This window comes from Somniosus microcephalus, unplaced genomic scaffold (assembly GCF_052327205.1).
Source record: "Somniosus microcephalus isolate GS21.2 unplaced genomic scaffold, FLI_Smic_1.0 unresolved_chr1, whole genome shotgun sequence".
NCBI lineage: Eukaryota > Metazoa > Chordata > Chondrichthyes > Squaliformes > Somniosidae > Somniosus > Somniosus microcephalus.
The window spans coordinates 156,444,409-156,468,900 of NW_028225179.1; the positions used below are offsets into that span (position 1 = coordinate 156,444,409).

Here is a 24,492-nt window from a genome sequence, read left to right on the forward strand (position 1 = left end):
CGTGGCAACTGCTCCAGAGACTCCTGTAAAATTAAATAAAAACCTCAAGAACATCGAGAATCATCGGGGCCCAGAGACAGAGGAGAATTAAAACACGGGCAGTGCTCCCTCAGTACTGCACTGAAGTGTCAGCCTGGATTATGTGCTCAAGTCTGTGGAGTGAAAGAGACAAGAGTGTCCGCACTGAGTGAAGGCTGTCAGTGAGACAAGGCACACTGAGTGAACAGGGCTGAAATAACTGAGGGGAAAGCTGAAAGAGACCTTGGAGAGCAAACACAATGTTAATTATGGCCAAACAATGCAGTGCAACAATCAACAAGTTAACAGGATATTGACCCACCCGATGTCTGGAGGGGGAAACCAGAGCGGCTGTAGCAGAGGCTGGTTTTGGGGAGTCTGGGGGAGCGCTCCTGCTCCTCCCGGTCCCACAGTAATGAAGGGAAACTTTTCTTTGGGATCCTCTTTGGCCGGGCAGCCAGCTGAGAGTGTTCGGAGTGTGCACGGTGCACTCTCTACCCAGTTCAGTCAAAAAATGGCAATCGATGTCTTGTGTACATCTAGAACAGCTGGGCTTGTTCTCCTTAGAGCAGAGAAGGTCAAGGGGAAATTTAATAAGGTGCTCAATATCAGGAAGGGCTTTGATAGAGTAAATAAGGAGAAATTGTTTCCAGTGGCAGGAGGGTCGGTAACTAGAGACCGCAGACTTAAGGTAATTGGTAAAAGAACCAGAGGTGAGATGATTAGAACATTTGTTTACACAACGAGTTGTCATGATCTGGAATGTGTTCCCTGAAATGGTGGTGGAAGCAGATTAAATAATAACTGATAAAAGGGAATTGGATAAATACTTGGAGCAATAAAATTACAGGGCTATGGAAAAGAAGAGGATTATGGGTCTAATTGGTTGCTCTTTCAAAGAGCCAGCACAGGGTCGATGAGCCGAATGGCCTCCTGTGCTGTATGAGTCTATAATTCTATATGACCCTGATTTGCACTTTGAATGAGCCGATCACCTGATTCGGGATTGCAATAGTCCCAGCGATTGGTCTGGGGAAATGTTTCCGTGGCCACAGCACCGAGGTGGTGCATCACTGCCCACCATTTTGGGGCAAAACCACCTTGTTTCTGCCAGTGGGAGGCCTGAAAAGTTTCCCCAAAGAGTCATCAACATGTGGAGTGAAGTTCCAGAGAGAGCAATGGAGACAAAAACCCTGGAATCATTCAAGAAACTATTCAACACTACAATGGCGGGATGTTAAGATCTCTCGATGGATCAAGTTGGTCAGAATGGCCTTCCTCATCTGTAATTATATTGGTCTCTTGGTTCTTCTGTATGCTTCCAAGTGTCAATGGGACTAACTTCATGTCAATGCCCATAACTACACAGAAATGTAACTTTCCAGCTTAATTTTGTTTCTGTCATTGTCGTAGCGAGATTATTGAAGCATTGATACTCTTGCAATCACTTTGATATGATTGGTCTTGCTACAACTAGCCTGACAATCTATTCAGCTCAGAACACTCAGTGTGAGTGAAGGTCTGTTTATTAGATTAGAAGGCAGCTTATCAGAACAGGAGGCCATCTTAGACTGGGTGTTAAGTAATGAGAAAGGATTAATTAGCAATCTTGTTGTACGAGGCCCCTTGGGTCTGAGCGATCATAATATGATCGAATTCTTCATTAAGATGGAGAGTGAAGTAGCTGACTCAGAGACTAGGGTCCTGAATTTAAATAAAGGAAACTACGATGGTATGAGGCGCGAGTTGGGTAGGATTGATTGGGGAATGTCACTCAAAGGGTTGACGGTGGATAGGCAATGGCAAACATTCAAAGATCGCATGGATGAACTACAGAATTTGTTCATCCCAGTTTGAAATAAAAATAAAACAAAAAAGGTGACTCAACCGTGGCTAACAAGGGAAATTAGGGATAGCATAAGAGCCAAGGAGAGGACATATAAATTGGCCAGAAAAAGCAGTAAACCTGAGGATTGGGAGCAGTTTAGGATTCAAGAAAAGAGGACAAAGGGATTAATTAAGAGGGGGGAAATAGAATATGAGAGTAAGCTTTCAGGGAACATAAAAACTGACTGTAAAAGCTTTTATAGATATGTGAAGGGAAAAAGATTGGTGAAGTCAAGTGTAGGTCCCTTGGAGTCAGAATCAGGGGAATTTATAATGGGGAACAAAGAAATGGCGGGCTAATTAAATACATTTTTTGGTTCTGCCTTCACAAAGGAGGACACAAATAACCTCCCAGAGGTGTCCGGGAACATAGGGTCCAATGAAAGGGAGGAATTGATAGAAATCAGTATTTGTAGGGAAATGGTGTTAGAGAAATTGATGGGATTGAAGGCCGATCAATCCCCAGGGCCTGATAATCTACATCCTAGGGTAGTTAAGGAAGTGGCCCTAGAAATAGTAGATGCATTGCTGATCATCTTCCAAAATTCGATAGACTCTGGAAAAGTACCCATGGATTGGAGGGTAGCTAATGTTACCCCACTATTCAAAAAAGGTGGTAGAGAGAAAACGTGGAATTACAGACCGGTAAGCCTGACATCGGCAGTGGGGAAAATGCTAGAGTATATTATATAAGATGTAATAGCTGAGCACTTGGAAAACAGTGACCGGATCGCACAAAGTCAACATGGATTTACAAAGGGTAAATCGTACTTGACTAATCTACTGGAATTTTTTGAGGATGTAACTGCTAAAATAGATAAGGGAGAACCAGTGGATGTGGTGTATTTGGGCTTTCAAAAGGCTTTTGATAATGTCCCACATAAGAGATTAGCGTGTAAAGTTAAGGCACATGGGATTGGGGGCAAGGTATTGACTTGGATAGAGAACTGCTTGGCAGACAGAAAGCAAAGAGTTGGAATAAACGGCTCTTTTTCCGAGTGGCAGGCACTGACTAGTGGGGTACTGCAGGGATTGGTCCTTGGACCCCAGCTATTTACAATATATATTAATGATCTGGACGAGGGATCCAGATGTAATATCTCCAAGTTTGCAGACGGCACAAATCTGGGTGGGTGTGTGTGCTGTGAGGAGGATACCGAGAAACTCCAGTATGATTTGGACAGTTTGGGTAATTGGGCAGAAGCATGGCAGATGCAATATAACGTGGATAAATGCGTGGTTATCCGCTTTGGTGTCAAAAACAGGAAGGCAGGTTATTATCTGGATGGCAATAGAATGGGAGAAGGGGAAGTGCAACGAGACCTGGGCGTCCTTGTGCACCAGTCGCTGAAAGTAAGCATGCAGGTGCAGCAGGCGTTTAAGAAGGCAAATGGTATTGTGGCCTTTATAGCGAGAGGGTTTGAGTACAGGAACAAGGATGTCTTGCTACAGTTGTATAGGGCCTTGGTGAGACCACATGTTGAGTATTGTGTGCAGTTTTGGTCGCCTTATCCGAGGAAGGATGTTCTTGCCATGGAAGGAGTGCAGCGAAGATTCACCAGGCTGATACCTGGGATGGCAGGAATGACGTATGAGGAGAGATTGGGTTGATTGGGCTTATACTCGCTGGAGTTTAGAAGAATGAGAGGGGATCTCATCGAAACTTATAAAATTCTAACAGGACAAGACAGACTAGATGCTGGAAGGATGTTCCCGATGGCGGGGGAGTCCAGAATCAGGGGTCACAGTCTAAGGATAAGGGTTAAGCCATTTAAGACTGAAATGAGGAGGAATTTCTTCACCCAGAGAGTGGTGAACCTGTGGAATTCCCTGCCACAGATGGCAGTGGAGGCCAATTCATTAAATATACTCAAGAAGGAGTTGGATATATTTCTTAAGGCTAAAGGGATCAAGGGATATGGGGAGAAGGCAGGGACCGGGTACTGAATTTGGATGATCAGCCATGCTCTCATTGAATGGCGGAGCAGGCTCGAAGGGCCGAATGGCCTACTCCTGCTCCTATCTTCTATGTTTCTATGATCTCTGCCCCTCCCTCTCCCCATCACTGCCCTCCCTCTCCCGATCACTGACCCCTCCCTCTCCCGATCACTGCCGCTCCCTCTCCCGATCACTGCCCCCTCCCTCTCCTGATCACTGCCCCTCCCTCTCCCGATCACTGCCCCTCCCTCTCCCGATCACTGCCCCTCCCTCTCCCGATCACTGCCCCTCCCTCTCCCGATCACTGCCCCTCCCTCTCCCGATCACTGCCCCTCCCTCTCCCGATCACTGCCCTTCCCTCTCCCGATCACTGCCCCTCCCTCTCCCGATCACTGCCCCCTCCCTCTCCCGATCACTGCCCCCTCCCTCTCCCGATCACTGTCCCTCCCTCTCCCGATCACTGCCCCCTCCCTCTCCCCATCACTGCCCTTCCCTCTCTCGATCACTGCCCCCTCCCTCTCCCGATCACTGCCCCTCCCTCTCCCGATCACTGACCCTCCCTCTCCCGATCACTGCCCCCTCCCTCTCCCCATCACTGCCCTTCCCTCTCTCGATCACTGCCCCCTCCCTCTCCCGATCACTGCCCCTCCCTCTCCCGATCACTGCCCCTCCCTCTCCCGATCACTGCCCCCTCCCTCTCCCGATCACTGCCCCTCCCTCTCCCGATCACTGCCCTTCCCTCTCCCGATCACTGCCCCCTCCCTCTCCCGATCACTGCCCCCTCCCTCTCCCCATCACTGCCCCCTCCCTCTCCCGATCACTGCCACTCCCTCTCCCGATTACTGCCCCCTCCCTCTCCCCATCACTGCCCCCTCCCTCTCCCCATCACTGCCCCTCCCTCTCCCGATCACTGCCCCCCCCCTCTCCCGATCACTGCCCCTCCCTCTCCCGATCACTGCCCCCTCCCTCTCCCCATCACTGCCCCTCCCTCTCCCGATCACTGCCCCCTCCCTCTCCCCATCACTGCCCCTCCCTCTCCCGATCACTGCCCCTCCCTCACCCGATCACTGCCCCCTCCCTCTCCCCATCACTGCCCCCTCCCTCTCCCGATCACTGCCCCTCCCTCTCCCCATCACAGCCCCCTCCCTCTCCCGATCACTGCCCCTCCTTCTCCCGATCACTGCACCCTCCCTCTCCCCATCACTGCCCCTCCCTCTCCCCATCACTGCCCCCTCACTCTCCCGATCACTGCCCCTCCCTCTCCCCATCACTGCCCCCTCCCTCTCCCGATCACTGCCCCCTCCCTCTCCCCATCACTGTCCCTCCCTCTCCCCATCACTGCCCCCTCCCTCTCCCCATCACTGCCCCCTCCCTCTCCCGATCACTGCCCCCTCCCTCTCCCCATCACTGCCCCCTCCCTCTCCCGATCACCGCCCCTCCCTCTCCCCATCACTGCCCCTCCCTCTCCCCATCACTGCCCCCTCCCTCTCCCCATCACTGCTCCCTCCCTCTCCCGATCACCGCCCCTCCCTCTCCCCATCACTGCCCCTCCCTCTCCCCATCACTGCCCCCTCCCTCTCCCCATCACTGTCCCTCCCTCTCCCGATCACTGCCCCTCCCTCTCCCGATCACTGCCCCCCTCCCTCTCCCGATCACTGCCCCTCCCTCTCCCCATCACTGTCCCTCCCTCTCCCCATCACTGCCCCCTCCCTCTCCCGATCACTGCCCTCTCCCCATCACTGCCCCTCCCTCTCCCCATCACTGTCCCTCCCTCTCCCGATCACTGCCCCTCCCTCTCCCGATCACTGCCCCCTCCCTCTCCCCATCACTGCCCCCTCCCTCTCCCCATCACTGTCCCTCCCTCTCCCGATCGCTGCCGCTCCCTCTCCCGATCACTGCCCCTCCCCCTCCCCATCACTGCCCCCTCCCTCTCCCGATCACTGCCCCTCCCTCTCCCGATCACTGCCCCCTCCCTCTCCCCATCACTGCCCCCTCCCTCTCCCCATCACTGCCCCCTCCCTCTCCCCATCACTGCCCCCTCCCTCTCCCCATCACTGCCCCTCCCTCTCCCGATCACCGCCCCCCCTCTCCCCATCACTGCCCCTCCCTCTCCCCCATCACTGCCCCTCCTTCTCCGCATCACTGCCCCTCCCTCTCCCCATCACTGTCCCTCCCTCTCCCGATCACTGCCCCTCCCTCTCCCCATCACTGCCCCTCCCTCTCCCCATCACTGCCCCTCCTTCTCCGCATCACTGCCCCCTCCCTCTCCCCATCACTGCCCCCTCCCTCTCCCCATCACTGCCCCTCCCTCTCCCGATCACCGCCCCTCCCTCTCCCCATCACTGCCCCTCCCTCTCCCCATCACTGCCCCTCCTTCTCCGCATCACTGCCCCTCCCTCTCCCCATCACTGTCCCTCCCTCTCCCGATCACTGCCCCTCCCTCTCCCGATCACCGCCCCTCCCTCTCCCCATCACTGCCCCTCCCTCTCCCCATCACTGCCCCTCCTTCTCCGCATCACTGCCCCTCCCTCTCCCCATCACTGTCCCTCCCTCTCCCGATCACTGCCCCCTCCCCCTCCCGATCACTGCCCCCTCCCTCTCCCGATCACTGCCCTCTCCCTCTCCTGATCACTGACCCTCCCTCTCCCCATCACTGCCCCCTCCCTCTCCCCATCACTGCCCCCTCCCTCTCCCGATCACTGCCCCTCCCTCTCCCGATCACTGCCCCTCCCCCTCCCCATCACTGCCCTCTCCCGATCACTGCCCCTCCCTCTCCCCATCACTGCCCCCTCCCTCTCCCGATCACTGCCCCCTCCCTCTCCCGATCACTGCCCCTCCCTCTCCCGATCACTGCCCCCTCCCTCTCCCCATCACTGCCCCCTCCCTCTCCCCATCACTGCCCCTCCCTCTCCCGATCACCGCCCCTCCCTCTCCCCATCACTGCCCCTCCCTCTCCCCATCACTGCCCCTCCTTCTCCGCATCACTGCCCCTCCCTCTCCCCATCACTGTCCCTCCCTCTCCCGATCACTGCCCCTCCCTCTCCCGATCACTGCCCTCCCTCTCCCGATCACTGCCCCCTCCCCCTCCCGATCACTGCCCCCTCCCTCTCCCGATCACTGCCCTCTCCCTCTCCTGATCACTGACCCTCCCTCCAAATCGCATCCCCCGACCCCAGGACATACCCGGCAATGCACAGATGGTTCATGCAGCTCGGCAGTCACATTCCAATGAAGATCGAGTCCCAATATTTGAAATCTCAGAGACCTGAAACGTTTACTCTGTTTCTGGCTCCACAGATGCCGCCTGACCTGCTCAATAATTCCAGCATTTTCTGATATTATTTCAGATTTCCAGCTTCCACAGTATTTTGTTTTTGTATTTGAAACTGAAGTAATTCTGTGCATTGAATATAATTTCAATGGGCCTGCCCGTGTGTGGCAGGAAATCCAATGGGCGGTGAAATCGGTGGACTGCGCCCAGAGCCACATTTCCACCCATTCACCCCAGCTGTGTCCATTCATTGCCAGAGGGAGGGTGGAAGGTCCCAGCCCAGGGATTTGATGCTAAACTACACTGGTTTATATATTGAATCTCCAGATAATCTTACCAGAGTCAACTGAGCCGAGAGTAACTTTATCCTGGCAACTATTTTTATATAAACCGCACCGTTAGGCTTTGCCAAATGTGAGTTTCTCACAACACTGTTTAATTTCAAGTAAATATTACAGTTATTTCAATCTGTAAACCTCTGGTCTGTGTGATAATATCTGCTATTTATGGAGTTTAGTAGTGTAGGAGGAGACGAGATTGAATTCAGTCAGTAAATTACTGCCACTGAGGTATCTGTTAGTGCCCCAGATGTGCGCTGCTGTGAGGAGCAAATGGAAAAACGTGACAGCATCTGGATCGTAAGAGGAAACATCTGTTTACAGCAGGGCGTCGGATCAGATCCTGGAACAGGTTCCTCCGGCCCGCGGACCTGCCCTGAGAGGCGGACTGACTATCGGGAAATGTCCCCGAGTGTCCCCCGGACCCTCCACCGGTGAATTTGGACTCTGGGTCTTTCTAAAGCCGGTCTGTCCCGGGGCTCTGAGGCGTTTCCCGAGCTCCCCCCTCCCCGCTCTCCAGCCGCCTTCGCTCACTCTGCAGCGCTTCTCTGCTCTGCAGTGAAACCCCGATTAAAATGAGACGGAGCTGATAAGCTGAGGGTTGGAACTGACTATTGACCAGGTCATTGTCACTGGCCCCGCCCCCTCACTGAGTGACAGGCTCTCCGGCCAATCCGCTTCCTCCGGGAGAGACCCGCCCCCTCACTGAGTGACAGGCTCTCCGGCCAATCCACTTCCTCCGGGAGAGACCCGGCCCCTCACTGAGTGACAGGCTCTCCGGCCAATCTGCTTCCCCCGGGAGAGACCCGCCCCCTCACTGAGTGACAGGCTCTCCGGCCAATCCACTTCCTTCGGGAGAGACCCGCCCCCTCACTGAGTGACAGGCTCTCCGGCCAATCCGCTTCCCCCGGGAGAGACCCGCCCCCTCACTGAGTGACAGGCTCTCCGGCCAATCCACTTCCCCCGGGAGAGACCCGCCCCCTCACTGAGTGACAGGCTCTCCGGCCAATGACCAGGTCATTGTCACTGGACCCGGGCTCTTCTATTTCAGCCTGTGAATCGCACGCAGACGGGTCGCGGAACAGACTGAGGAATTGGTCATTGACGGAACCTTCATGCGGTTCCTTCTGAGAGCGAGTGAAGCTGGCGGGCCTTGGGGAAGTGTGGCCAATGGCCGCGGTGGGAAAGCAGCTCGAGTGAGCCGGACTGCGGGAATCCACCGGAGACACGGCCATGGACCGCCACCTTCCGGCTGTGGAGCCACATTACAGGCAGCGAGCTCACCGGCTTCCTGCAGTTCTGACCAAGGCTCATCGACCTGAAACTCGGTTTCTCTCCCTACATATGCTGCCTGACCTGCTGAGGATTTCCAGCATTTCCTGTGTTTATTCCTGCAGTTCACACCTCATTTTGGACTTAGCTGGACATTTTGAACTACCGCCCAAAAACCAATTTATCCCCAGAATTCCTTCATTGATTTATTTTGTTCGTAATGAATTTGCATCCAGCCAGCGATCACGTGGTTTCAGAGCAGTCTCACCATGTTTATTACATTCATTAATCTAACAATACAAACAAAGCGAACGAAAAGAACAAAAATGTTGTCAGACAAAAACTCTAAAGCAGGAAGTTCAGGCGCTGCTTACTGGTCTGTCAGGAGCAAGATACCCGTGGATGTAGTGGAAGAAAGTTCACCGGCACTGTTGTTGGCCACACATTGAGATCCAGATCTTACTCAGGCCAACAGAGGCAGGTAAAGAAGAGAGGAAAGGAGCATCAATCACACAGCGGCATGGGGTTTCCCAACAGAACCAGGGTGTATTCCAGCAGATGCATGAAGCACACAGCAGAGGCAATCAGCATCCCAGCAGAAGCAGGGAGCTCACATCAGAGCCAAGACGCGTCCCAGCACAGGCAGTGAGGTAAAAAAATGAAACAAAGGTGCTCTCTTCTTCTGTATCTGCTCGAAGCAGTTTACATTTCCGTATTAGCAGAGACCCGGTGTGAACAATAATATAAAAAACAGAATCGACTAATACAATAAACCTGAATTGGAAAAGGTGTTTCAGGTGTATAACGCCTCATCACAAGTTCTGATGAAAAGATTCACATTCAAACCATCAATCGGCTCTTTTCTCTTTACAGATACTGACCGGCCTGCCATGCACTGCTGGCACTTTGTGTTTTATATCCGGTAGGAACAGTTTGCCAGTGAGCCCCATCAGCTGGGAACAGATGTGTGGCACTGGAGGGGCGGGGAAAAAGGGGGCAACTGAATTTGCCACACTAGAGTGACAGAGCTTACTCATGAAAAAATAAGTTGAAAACCACAATATTTCTCAATGCACTGAGGGCTGTAAAAGAGATTTCACTCCAGCTTATGGGGCAGCACAGCTCAGACTGGGAGATCACCATGTGTGGAGTGCAGCGAGCACCGTGGCACAGTGAGCTGAGCACCAGCACAGCCAATCACCTTTTTATAATGTGGCTTTCTTTGTAGAAGTCCCTCAAACCTCAATTTCCTCGCTTCTTCTCCTGAAGGCACTAACTCCAGTCTCGGGAACAGCAGAGCTGAGCTCAGTTGTGTCCTCACCTGATGGCCACGTCCAGCGGGAGGAGTCACTGGAGAGCACCCAGGCTGAGGCTCTTTTCTCTAGATAACAGATCACAGAAATCACAGAAACCACACAGTGCAGATAGAGGCCATTTCGGCCCATCGAGCCTGCACCGACACATATCCCACCCGATCCCCGTAACCCCTACACCAACACATATCCCACCCTATCCCCGTAACCCCACGTATTTAATCCCCCTAACACTAAGGGTCAATTTATCATAGCCAATCAACCTAACCCGCACATCTTTGGACTGTGGGAGGAAACCGGAGCACCCGGAGTAAACCCACGCAAACACGGGGAGAATGTGCAAACTCCACACAGACAGTCGCCCGAGGCCAGATTCGAACCCGGGTCCCTGGCGCTGTGAGGCAACAGTGCTAACCACTATGCCACCGTGAGGGATGATGTTGCTTTTAAAAGTTCTTTAGAATAATTTCTCCGTGACCACACAAAGCACACCAGGTACAGATATATTGTGTATCAGTAAAACAGGTTTATTATGCATTAAACATCCAGTACAAAGAAGCAATACTGAACAAGAAGACAGTCACAGTCTGTTCATCGAACCCTGGCATTCCTCCGAGTGACTGTGGCGCTAATTACATTACATGGACATTACATTAAACCTACCTCTTTGACCAAGCTCAGTATCAGATTTGGTTTGATAACATTCCTGTGAAGCGCCTTGGGTCATTTTACTATGTTTAAGGTGCTATATAAATGCAATTTGTTGTTGATTCAAATCCAGGACCAAGGGGTGAAGTAACGGTCTGACACATACCTAGGGCGCTGCCTAGGATAATCCAGTAACTAGTTTCCATTCGCTTTTGACCAAAGTATCTCCCAGGCACCCTCTGGAAATAAATTTCATGTCTTCAGCATTCACTTCAGAGATTTTTTAACTGATTAATCTCCTCTCTGTCCTCGGAATACAGGCCCAGGTTTTGGAATTCCGCTCTCCTGACACACAGCAAGAGCCCATATTGGGAAATTCCACAATCCCAACCTGTGCTTTTTTGAACATTGGACAGACCGGGAATGCGGATTTTCCCGACAGGGACTCGGTGTGTGCCAGGCGCACGGAAGAGGGAATTCTAGGATCGTGTTTATTTTCCATTCTTTTTTCTGATCCCATCACCTTTCAGTTCTGAAGGACGGTCCTGCCTGAATTGTCTGGTCAGCCGAGTGTTTCAGGATTTGCTGTTTTTGATATTCCCTCAGTACCGGTTTCCACCAGCAGGTGGTGATACTGCACTGTAAAGCTTTACAGCGCTTTGTACAGCTCGCCATCACCATCTCCTGGCTGAAAGTGGCACTACAATCAACTGCGAGGGAACGTCAAACACTCTGGGGTGAATTTTCACTTTTACCACAACAGGCGTTAGCGGATCGGCCGCCCGTTTTACAGCCCGCACCGCAGTAAAAGTGAACATTCAGCCCGGTAAACCGAAGATTTGCAAACTCCCCGTCATCTTGAAGAGAGATAGTTTGTGTATTTCTCATCACTAATGGTGCTGATGAACTGAGGAATGTCCTCATTTTGAGAGCACAACTTATACCTGCTTTTTAATATAAAGGAGTGGGGCAGTGATGAGAAAGGGCTGGGATGGAGTTGCTGTCGGTTTTACTTTTTATTTCAGTCTTTGTTTTTATTACAGTGTCAGCCAGTGGCTCAGTTGGTCGCACTCTCGCTTCCTGAGTCAGAAAGTTGTGGGTTCAAGTCCCAATCCAGAGACATGAGCACAACAATCTAGGCTGACACTCCAGTGCAGTACTAAGCGAGCGCCGCACTGTCGGAGGGGTCTTTTCGATGAGACCTTAAACCGAGGCCCTGTCTGCTCTCTCAGGTGGATGTAAAAGATCCCAAGGCACTATTTCAGAGAAGAGTTCTGAGGAAGGGTCATTGACCTGAAACGTTAACTCTGTTTCTCTCTCCACAGATGCTGCCTGACCTGCTGAGTATTTCCAGCATTTTCTGTTTTTATTTCAGATTTTCAGCATCCGCAGTATTTTGCTTTTGTGATTGAGTTTTCCCCGGTGCCTTGGCCAATATTTATCCCTCAATTAGCATAACAAGAAACAGATTATCTGGTCATTATCACATTGCTGTCTGTGGGAGCTTGCTGTGCGCAGATTGTCTGCCGCATTTCCCACATTACAACAGTGACTACACTCCAAAAAGTACTTCATTGGCTGTTAAGCACTTTGGGAAGCCTGGTGGTCGTGAAAGGCGCTACAGAAATGCAAGTCTTTCTTCTTCTGACATTTTATGTTTTTATTGGTTGTATTTACAGTCTCATTGGGATTTTACAATGTGTAATTTGGAAATTACATTTTCCAACTCCTGACCCCTGACCTCTGCTCCTGACCCGAATGGCGTGGGGGGTCAAGTCACTGTGACGTCATGGATGATGCGGGCCGGCCCGAGGCCCCGCCCCTTTTACAGACCCGGATCGGAGCCGGAGCAGATTCTCAGACACTTGTTGTTCACACCCCAACTCCAGAAGAAAGGATAAAGTTTCCCCGTGAATTTATTCCCAGTGAAGGTGTGGAGATGGGACTTGGTGTCCGCGCTGTAAAATGAAACTGTCCCGGACTCATAACTGAGATAAACTCCCACCTTCCCGGGGATCAGACCGGCGGGGAGAGCGGATTGAGGGGAGGAGTTTACATAAAACCCATCATCACCATCCCGCTCGATGGTCCAGAATCCAGTCTCCGGGCTCAGTGTGAGCCCTCCCTTCCTCTCCACAGACTCTGCGGCTACTCCCAGTCTCCAGCCCCAATTCCCCGCCACCTCCACCTCCCAGTAATGTCTCCCCGATGTGAATCCCTCCGATCCCAGCACACAGGGCTTGCCTGTAAACCTCTTCCCGGTGTCAGGGAGATTCCTCCGGGTCCCGGTCCATCTCACACTCTTCAGATCCTCAGACACCTCGAGCCATGGATTCGCGGTTTCCACATCCAGTGTCACAGAGACTGGGAGAAAAAGCAGAAAATTAGAGAGATTCACCCGGGATTAGAGAGAGACTGGCCGGGGATCGGGGGGAAGAGACTGGCCGGGGATCGGGGGGAAGAGACTGGCCGGGGATCGGGGGGAAGAGACTGGCCGGGGATCGGGGGGAAGAGACTGGCCAGGGATCGGGGGGAAGAGACTGGCCGGGGATCGGGGGGAAGAGACTGGCCGGGGATCGGGGGGAAGAGACTGGCCGGGGATCGGGGGGAAGAGACTGGCCGGGGATCGGGGGGAAGAGACTGGCCGGGGATCAGGGGGGAAGAGGCTGGCCGGGGATCGGGGGGAAGAGACTGGCCAGGGATCGGGGGGAAGAGACTGGCCGGGGATCGGGGGGAGAGACTGGTCGGGGATCGGGGGGAGAGACTGGTCGGGGATCGGGGGGAAGACTGGTCGGGGATCGGGGGGGAGACTGGCTGGGGATCGGGGGGGAGACTGGCCGGGGATCGGGGGGAGAGACTGGCTGGGGATCGGGGAGAGATGTTCTCACCGAGATCCCCCTTTCTGACTGATTTTTTTGTTTCTCAGTTCGAGAAAAGAGCCGCCCTGAGGGGAGGAAACGAGGATCTGACAACAGCAGAAAACACCAGGACTTCCAGGGAGGGAGGTCACAGCTTCTGAAAATATCAAACATTACACCCGCCTCCGCACTGTGGGATTCTGTGGGGATTTCAATACTAAAATGAACAAAAGCTGGAACTGGTGCCTCAATGTACAACTAAGTACTGTTCCCAGTTTAATGCACCACAAACTGGGGTTAAATACCTGGGGGTTGAACACATTCCATACTCCTTACCAGATTACTCACTGAGGAAAGTCACTCTGTGGGACTGGGTGTATATGGGTAGATGTGTGCGTGTGTGTTCCTCAAAGTAGAAAAGTCCCCGGTCTGGATGGGATGCATCCTATGTTACTGGGGGAAGTAAGGGGGGAAATTGTGGAGGTTCTGGCCACAATCTTCCAATGCTCCTTAGATCTGGGGGTGGTGCCAGAGGACCGGAGGATTGCAAATGTTACACCGCTCTTTTAAAAAGGGGAGAGGGCTAAACTTGGCAACTACAGGCCAGTCAGCCTAACGTTGGTGGTGGGGAAAGTTGTAGAGACAATAATCTGGGACAAAATTAATCAGCGTTTGGGAAAATATGGGCGAGTAAATGAAGGTCAGCACGGATTTGTTAAAGGCAAATCGTGTTTGACTAACGTGATCGAGTTCTTTGATGAAGTAACGGGGAGAGTTGATGAAGGTGGTGAGGTGGATGTGGTGTATATAGACTTTCAAAACAAGGTACCACATAAGAGACTTGTTATCAAAATTAAAGCCCACAGGATTAAAGGGCAGAAAGTAGAGAGTAGTGGTGAATGGTTGTTTTCCAGACTGGAGGGAAGTATACAGTGGTGATCCCTGGGTCCTTATTAGGACCACTGCTTCTTTTGATATCTATTAATGACCTGGACTTGGGTATACAAGGCATCAATTCAAAGTTTTCAGACGATATGAAACTTGTAAATTTTGTAAATAATGAGGAGGATAGTAACAGACTTCAGAAGGACATAGACAGACTGGTGAAACGAGCAGACAAATGATAGACAAAATTTAATGCAGAGAAGTGTTTCGTGATATTTTGGTAGGAAGAATGAGGAGAGGCAATATGATCTCAATGGCACAATTTTAAAGGTGTGCAGGAACAAAGAGACCCCTGGGGATGTATGTACATGAATCTTTGAAAGTGGCAGGACAAGTTGAGAAGGCTGTTAGATAATATGGGATCCTTGCTTTATTAATACAGGAATAGAGTACAAAAGCAAGGAGGTTATGCTAAACCTGGGAGTGGAGTGAGCAGCGACGCCCGACCAGAGCGGACCTGCGTGAGGTACAAGCAGCGCGGCAACTTTAAAAGGAGGGGCGAGGCGAGGCCCGACCACAGCGGCTGACCTGGGAGTGGAGTGAGCAGCGACGCCCGACCAGAGCGGACCTGCGTGAGGTACAAGCAGCGCGGCAACTTTAAAAGGAGGGGCGAGGCAAGGCATACCAAATCAGCAGCAGGGGAAGAGAGGTAAAAAGTAATCAAAGTGTGACGTCACCAGGAAGGAGGTAAGTGATTGGTTGGTGAGTATTTCTTTCTTCTTTTCATTACAATCTTAAATTCTGCGTTTTTTTTCTAGGGTCTCTGTGCTGTAGTGGAGACAGTTGGTAAACCATTTAACTGGTGTAATTAGAGGGATTGATTTAATTTAAATCCAATTAATTAAAGGGGATACTAGCATCTATAATCGGGAAGAGGGTGTCCATAACTAACAATAAAATTTTTAAAAATTAATTACATAGAATGGAGCAGGTGATGTGTTACTGTTGCGAGATGTGGGAGCCGGTAGACCCCATTGAGGCTAACGGTGATTACATCTGTGACAAGTGTCTGCTGCTACAGGATCTCCAGCTCCGTGTTGATGAGCTGGAGTCTGAGCTTCAGATACTGTGACACATCAGGGAGGGGGAGAAGTTCCTGGACTCTGTGTTTCAGGAGATGGTCACACCTATGAAGTTAATTAATTCAGATGTAGCCCATGGTCAGGGACAGGACGGTGTGACTACGAGTGAGGCAGGTACGGGGATCCAGGAGGTAGTGTTGGAGGAGCCGCAGCCCTTGCTCTTGTCCAACAGGTTCGAGGTTCTTACTCCCTGCGGGGACGGGAGCAGGGACTGCAGGGAGGATGAGCAACCAGGCCACAGCACTGTGGAACGGGGGGCCATTCAAGAGGGGGGAGTAAATAGAAATGTTGTAGTGGTAGGGGATAGTATTATTAGGGGGATAGATAGAGTTCTCTGCAGCCAAGAGCGAGAGTCCCGTAGGCTGTGTTGCCTACCCGGTGCCAGGGTTAAGGGCATCTCCTCTGGGCTGGAAAGAAACTTGCAGTGGGGGGGGGGGGGTGGATCCAGTCGTCATGGTCCATGTTGGTACAAACGACATAGATAGGACTAGGAAGCCGGTTCTGTTAAAGGAGTATGAGCAGCTAGGGGTCAAATTAAAAAACAGAACCTCAAGGGTAATAATCTCTGGATTATTACCTGAGCCACGAGCGAATTTGGCTAGGACAAATAAAATCAGAGAGTTAAATGCGTGGCTCAAAGACTGGTGTGGGAGAAATGGGTTTTGCTTCCTGGGACACTGGCACCAGTACTGGGGCAGGAGGGAGCTGTTCCGTTGGGACGGGCTTCACTTGGCCGGTGCTGGGACTAGGGTCCTGGCGGATCATATAACTAGGGCTGTAGAGAGGGCTTTAAACTAACTAGTGGGGGGGAGGTTCCTAGAGAACAAATAATAAAAATGACAACAGAGAAGGTCATAGACTTAGGTAGCAGTGGGGAAATTAAAAACCAGAGCGTGTCAGGAAGGGGCAGAAGGTATGGAGTAAAAGGTAAAGTAATAAAAAGGGCAAAAGCAGGAACTAAGTGTCAAAAAACACATTTGAAAGTTCTCTATCTGAATGCACGTAGCATTCGTAACAAAATAGACGAGTTAATGGCACAAATAGCTACATATGGGTATGATCTTGTGGCCATTACAGAAACATGGCTGCAGGGTGACAATGCCTGGGAATTAAACATACCAGGTTATTTAACGATCAGGAAGGACAGGCAGGAAGGAAGGGGAGGTGGGGTGGCTATGTTAATAAAGGAAGGAATCACTGTAATACAGAGAAATGATATTGGGTCAAAAGATCAGGATAATGAAACAGTTTGGGTGGAGATAAGGAATAATAAGGGGAAAAAAACACTAGTGGGCGTAGTCTATAGGCCTCCGAACAGTTGCAACTCGGTTGGACGGAGTATCAATCAGGAAATAGTTGAGGCTTGTAATAAGGGAACATCTATAATTATGGGGGATTTTAACTATCATATTAATTGGACAAATCAAATTGGGCAGGGCTGCCTTGAGGATGAGTTCATTGAGTGTATTAGGGATGGGTTTCTTGAGCAGTATGTAACTGAACCGACCAGGGGGCAAGCAACCTTAGATCTGGTCCTGTGTAACGAGACAGGATTAATTAAAAATGTCCTAGTAAAGGATCCCCTTGGAATGAGTGACCATAACATGGTTGAATTCCATGTTCAATTAGAGGGTGAGGAGGTTGTATCTCAAACAAGCGTGCTAAGCTTGAATAAAGGAGACTATGAAGGTATGAGAGCAGAATTGAGCAAAGTGGATTGGGAAAATAGATTAAAGGGTAAGACGATACATGATCAGTGGTGTACATTTAAGGAGTTATTTTACAACTTCCAAAAAAAGTAGATTCCACTGAGAAGAAAAGGGTGTAAAAGAAAAGACAGCCATCCGTGGCTAAGTAAAGAAATTAAGGATAGTATTCGACTAAAAACAAGGGCATATAAGGTAGCCAAATCTAGTGGGAGGATAGAGGATTGGGAAAACATTAAAAGACAGCAAAAAATAACAAAAAGATTGATTAAGAAAGGGAAGATAGATTATGAGAGTAAATTAGCAAAAAATATAAAAACAGATAGTAAGAGTTTTTATAGTTATATAAAAAGAAAAAGGGTGGCTAAAGTAAATGTTGGTCCCTTAGAGGATGAGACCGGGAAATTAATGGTGGGAAATATGGAGATGGCAAAAACACTGAATGAATATTTTGTATCAGTCTTTACAGTAGAGGACACCAAGAATATCCCAACGCTGGACAAGCAGGGGGCTAAAGGGGGGGAGGAGCTAAACACGATCAAAATCACTAAGGAAGTGGTACTCGGTAAAATAATGGGACTCAAAGCGGATAAATCACCTGGACCTGATGGCTTACATCCAAGGGTCTTGAGGGAAGTGGCGGTAGGGATTGTGGATGCATTGGTAATAATCTTCCAAAACTCCCTGGACTCAGCAAAGGTCCCGGCAGACTGGAAAACTGCTAATGTAACACCCTTATTTAAAAAGGGCAGTAGACAGAAGGCTGGAAACTATAGACCGGTTAGCCTAACATCTGTGGTAGGTAAAATTTTGGAGTCCATTATTAAGGAGACAGTAACAGGACATTTGGATAATCATAATTTAATAAGACAAAGTCAGCATGGTTTTATGAAGGGGAAGTCATGTTTGACAAATTTGCTGGAGTTCTTTGAGGAAGTAACATATAGGGTGGATAAAGGTGAACCAGTGGACGTAGTGTATTTAGACTTCCAAAAGGCATTTGACAAGGTGCCACACAAAAGATTATTGCTTAAGATAAAAAATCACGGGATTGGGGGTAATATTCTGGCATGGATAGAGGATTGGCTATCTAACAGAAGGCAGAGAGTTGGGATAAATGGTTCATTCTCAGACTGGCAATCAGTAACCAGTGGTGTTCCGCAGGGGTCAGTGCTGGGTCCCCAACTCTTTACAATCTATATTAACGATTTGGAGGAGGGGACCGAGTGTAACATATCAAAGTTTGCAGATGATACTAAGATGGGAGGGAAAGTAGTGAGAGAGGAGGACATAAAAAACCTGCAAGGGGACATAGACAGGCTAAGTAAGTGGGCAGAGATTTGGCAGATGGAATACAATACTGGAAAGTGTGAGGTTATGCACTTTGGCAGGAAAAATCGTAGAGCAAGTTATTATCTTAATGGCAAGAAACTGGAAAGTACTGAAGTACAAAGGGATCTGGGGGTCCTGGTGCACGAAACGCAAAAGGTTAGTATGCAGGTGCAGCAAGTGATTAAGAAGGCCAATGGAATGTTGGCTTTCATTGCTAGGGGGATAGAATATAAAAATAGGGAGGTATTGCTTCAGTTGTACAAGGTATTGGTGAGACCGCACCTGGAATACTGCATACAGTTTTGGTGTCCATACTTAAGAAAAGACATACTTGCTCTCGAGTCAGTACAAAGAAGGTTCACTCGGTTAATCCCGGGGATGAGGAGATGGACATATGAGGAGAGGTTGAGTAGATTGGGACTCTACTCATTGGAGTTCAGAAGAATGAGAGGCGATCTTATTGAAACATATAAGATTATGAAGGGGTTGGATCGGGTGGATGCAGGGAGGATGTTCCAGATGATGGGTGAAACTAGAACTAGGGGGCATAGTCTTAGAATAAGGGGCTGCTCTTTCAAAACTGAGATGAGGAGGGACTACTTCACTCAGAGGGTGGTAGGTCCATGGAATATGCTGCCCCAAAAAGCTGTCGAAGCTACATCATTACATAAATTTAAAACAGAAATAGACAGTTTCCTAGAAGAAAAGGGAATTAAGGGTTACGGGGAGCGGGCAGGAATTTGGACATGAGTTTAGGTTCGGATCGGTCATGGCCCTGTGGGTAGCGGAGCGGGCCCAGGGGCCGTGTAGCCTGATCCTGCTCCTGTTTCGTGTGTCTAATTCTGTTAGATTCAGGAGATAGTCCTGTCATAGTGGATTAGCGGTTAGGATCAAATCAGCCATGATCTTATTGAATGGCGGAGCAGGCTCGAGGGGCCAATTGGCCGACTCCTGCTCCTATTTCTTATGTTCTTATGTTTATAAAACACTGGTTAGGCCTCAGCTGGAGGATTGTGTTCAATTCTGGGCACCGCACTTTAGGAAGGATGTCAAGGCCTTGGACAGGGTGTAGAAGAAATTTAGTCGAATGGTACCAGGGATGAGGGACTTCAGTCACGTGGAGAGACTGGAGAAACTGGGGTTGTTCTCCTTAGAGCAGAGAAGGTTAAGAGGAGATTTGATAGAGGTGTTCAATATCGTGAATGCTTTTGATCGAGTAAATAAGGAGAAACTGTTTCGAATGGCAGAAGGGTTGGTAACCAAAGGACACAGATTGAAGGTGATTGGCCAAAGAACCAGAGGCGACATGAGGAAACATTTTTTACACAGCGAGTTGTTGTGATCTGGAATGCGCTGCCTGAAAGGGCGGTGGAAGCAGATTCAATAGTAACAATCCAAAGAGTATTGGCTAAATAGTTCAAGGGAAAAAATTACAAGGCTGTGGGGAAAGAGCAGGGGACTGGGATTAATAGGATAGCTCTACCAAAGATGGGCCGAATGGCCTCCTTTTTTCTGTATCATTCTATGATCACAAAAAATAAGCATTTTATTAATAGTGTCTAGACCTCCACCGTGATTAATCTGAATTAAATTCACTGAAAATGACTTTAAAAACTGTATTGAACCATTTACCAGTTTCACTGGTGTACACTAGTGAATTTCTGTATAAATTCAATATGTTTTAAAATTTAAAAACTGTTAAACCGTGCCTACTAGTGCCTGTGCCCCTAAAAATGGTTTCAATTTGAAGAGCTTCCTCAAACGGATACAATCAGCGGAAACTCGCCATGCTCATTATCCCGATCTGGCGGCGGGGCCAGTTTTATGGGCGGAGTTGATAAATGGAACAACACCCAAAAGCTCAGAGGGACTTGGACTTCGAGCAGCGTAAGGAGAATGACAGCTACACGCTTACAACTGTTCCTGATAAGTCCTCCAGTGAGTATCTGTCTGTCCCAGTGTAAGAATCTTGAGAAATCCCCATTTCAGATTCCCACTAGCTAACATGGACAAAATGAAATACACATTATTAGTTGTAGGTTTAGGTTGGTATTATGTAACTGTCAGTCAATGCTTGCCGATTCTTAAATAATCGTGTTTATAAACCAGTGTAATATGCCTTGGGTAGACCCGGTTAGATTTTAAAATGGAAGAAAGAGGCCTTGGGCCTGCTTGACCAAATATTAAAGGTGCAGACTTTAACAAGCCTTGTTAGCAAAGCGACAGTCAGTCTGTGAGAAAAGCTGAGAGAATTAATGGAATTCCAGAGACTGAGATACGAGGCAGGGACTGTAAGATTGTTATGAATTACATGTTCGTTGGTTTTTTTTTGAATTCTTGTTTTAATATCTTATAACCAATAAAATCTTATAATCGTCAGTAAGAGATCCATAATCGTGTGTAAGGATTAAATGTCGAAGTTTGTAATCATCAACCGTATGCAATGATAACCTGAATGATGTGTAACATGTAACCCTTTTTCTTATGCTTAAAAGTCTGTGAGGAAGCTGTAACCAGACAGCCTGGGGTGAGAAAGAGATTGCCACGATCGAATAGACTGCAGTTATCCTGGGAACCAAGGTCAGGTGTAGTTTACCATTGTGCTGAAATGTTAGAACATCTGCAGTGAATTATAAATACAAAGGCCAACAGCAAAAGCTGTATCTCAACCTGTGGAGACATATTCCTTTAGTATTGCCATAAATACCCTAGAGTAAAACCGCTTGGACCACCCAGCATTGGTATCGGTACCGGCTACGGACATGACAATGGCACACCCAGCCCAGTCGACCTTGCAAAGTCCTCCTCACGAACATCTGGGGACTTGTGCTAATATTGGGAGAACTGTCCCACAGACAAGTTAAGCAACAGCCTGACATACTCATACTCACAGAATCATACCTTTCAGTCACTGTCCCAAACTCATCCATCACCATCCCTGGGCACCTCTACTGACCGAGCTGGCCAAGTCCTTAAGGACATAGCTGCCAGTCTGGGCCTGTGACATGTGGTGAGAGAACCAACATGAGGGAAAAACCTACTTGACCTCGTCCTCACTAAACTACCTGTCGCAGATGCAGTCCATGCCCACATGCAACAAGACCTGGACGACGTTCAGGCTTGGGCTGATAAATGGCAGGGAACTTTCGTGCCACAGAAGTGCTAGACAATGACTATCTCCAGCAAGTGAGAGTCTAAACACCGCTCCTTGACATTCAATGGCATTACCATCGCCGAATCCCCCACCATCAACATCCTGGGGGTGACCATTCACCAGGAACTTAACTGGACAAGCCACATAAATACTGTGGCAACAACAGCAGGCTAGGTATTCTGCAGCAAATGTCTCACCTCCTGACTCCCCAAAGCCTTTCTACCATCTACAAGGCACAAGTAAGGAGTGTGATGGAATACTCTCCACTTGCCTGGAGGACTGCAGCTCAATAACACTCAAGAATCTCGACACCATACAGGACAAAGCACCCCCTCTAACACTTTAAACATTCACTCCCCCAACCAAGGACTGAAGCGGTTAAAGAAGGCGGCTCACCACCAGCTTCTCAACGGCAATTAGGGATGGGCAATCAATGCCGCCGTTGCCAGCGATGCCCACATCCCATAAAAATGATATTTTTTAAATTCAGCAAAGGCTATGGGCCTTGTCAACATCCCGGCTGTCGTGCTGAAGACCTGTGCTCCAGAACTAGCCGCGCCTTTAGCCAAGCTGTTCCAGTACAGCTACAACACTGGCATCTATCCGACAATGTCGAAAACTGCCCAGGTGTGTCTTGTCCACAAAAAGCAGGACAAATCCAACCCGGCCAATTACCGCCCTATTAGTCTACTCTCAATCATCAGCAAAGTGATAGAAGGTGTCATCGACAGTGCTATCAAGCAGCACTTACTTACCAATACCCTGCTCACTGATGCCCAGTTTGGGTTCTGCCAGGACCACTCGGCTCCAGACCTCATTACAGCCTTGGTTCAAACAATGACAAAGGGGCTGAATTCCTGAGGTGAGGTGAGAGTGACTGCCCTGGACATCAAGGCAGCATTTGGCCGAGTGTGGCATCAAGGAGGCCTTCTAAACCTGATGTCAATGAGAATCAGGGGGAAAACTCTCAACTGTCTGGAGTCATAACTAGCAAAAAGGAAGATGGTTGTTGGAAGTCAATCATCACAGCCCCAGGATGTCGCTGCAGGAGATCGTCAGGGCATCTGCAGCTCCTTCATCAATGACCTTCCCTCCATCATAAGGTCAGAAATGTGGATGTTCGCTGATATTCACAGCGATGATGCACAGTGTTCAGTGCCAATCGCAACTCCTCAGATAATGAAGCAGTCCATGCCTGCATGCAGCAAGACCTGGACGACATTCAGGTTTGGGCTGTTGTGTGGCGCGAGTGTTACCTGCAACTTAAGTGCCAGACAATGACTATCTCCAACAAGCGAGAGTCTAACCACCGCCCCTTGACATTCAATGTCATTACCATCGCTGAATCCCCCCTGCATCAACATCCTGAGTGCCACCCTTGACCAGAAACTTAACTGGACCAGCCACATAAATACTGTGGCAACAAGTTAGAGGCTGGGTATTCTGCGGCAAGTGTCTCACCTCCTGACTCCCCAAAGCCTTTCCAGCATCTATCAGGTGTGTGATGGAATACTCTCCACTTGCCTGGATGAGTGCAGCTCCAACAACACTCCAGAAGCTCGACACCATCCAGGACAAAGCAGCCTGCTTGATTGGAACCCCATCCACCACCTTAAACATTCACTCCCCCAACCACCGGCGCACCGTGGCTGCAGTGTCTGCCATCTGTAAGATGCACTGCAGCAATTCACCAAGGCTTATTTGGCAGCACCTCCCAAACCCACGATCTCTACCACCTAGAAGGACAAGGGCAGCAGGCGCATGCGAACACCACCACCTCCAAGTTACCACCCATGTCACACACCATCCTGACTTGGAAGTATATTGCCGTTTCTTCATCGTCATTGGGTCAAAATCCTGGAACTCCCTACCGAACAGCACTGTGGGAGTACCTTCACCTCACGGACTGCAACGGTTCAAAAGGCGGCTCACCACCACCTACTCAAGGGCAATTAGGGATGGGCAATAAATGCTGGCCTTGTCAGCGATGCCCACATCCCATAAACGAATTTTCAGCAGTGTCTTAATGGTCAAAAACAGATGATGTAAGAGTGTCACCTGACCAAAAGCCTGAGTAAGCCAGGGTGATACCAACGTGGCATCTTTATGATTGGATTTTGGGTTTGGGTGTCAGTCAGTCATTGGTTCAGGAGGGCGCCATGGGTTTTGAATGAGAGTAAGGGTATAAGAAGGAGTTCTTAACAGCCTCAAATTGTAGAAGATTCCAGGAGTAGGAGATTCCAGGAGTAGGAGATTCCAGGAGTAGGAGATTCCAGGAGCAGGAGATTCCAGGAGCAGGAGATTCCAGGAGCAGGAGATTCCAGGAGCAGAAGATTCCAGGAGCAGAAGATTCCAGGAGCAGGAGATTCCAGGAGCAGAAGATTCCAGGAGCAGAAGATTCCAGGAGCAGGAGATTCCAGGAGCAGGAGATTTCAGGAGTAGAATATTTCAGGAGTAGGAGATTCCAGGAGCAGGAGATTTCAGGAGTAGAATATTTCAGGAGTAGGAGATTCCAGGAGCAGGAGATTCCAGGAGTAGGAGATTTCAGGAGTAGGAGATTTCAGGAGTAGGAGATTCCAGGAGTAGGAGATTCCTGGAGCAGGAGATTCCAGGAGTAGGAGATTCCAGGAGTAGGAGATTTCAGGAGTAGGAGATTTCAGGAGTAGGAGATTCCAGGAGCAGGAGATTCCTGGAGCAGAAGATTCCAGGAGCAGAAGATTCCAGGAGCAG

General features: G+C 49.6%; 1 protein-coding gene across 1 annotated transcript in view; it reads right to left on the reverse strand.

Moving 5' to 3' along the window:
- Positions 1-11,860: 11,860 nt before the first annotated feature.
- LOC147096310 (zinc-binding protein A33-like) overlaps positions 11,861-24,492 on the reverse strand; it is a 37,558-nt gene continuing 24,926 nt past the window's right edge. The window contains exon 6 of the mRNA XM_085973875.1: positions 11,861-13,049. Coding sequence (XP_085830001.1) covers positions 12,511-13,049 — 539 coding nt within the window. The 3' untranslated portion in view covers positions 11,861-12,510. The remainder of the gene's footprint in view (positions 13,050-24,492) is intronic.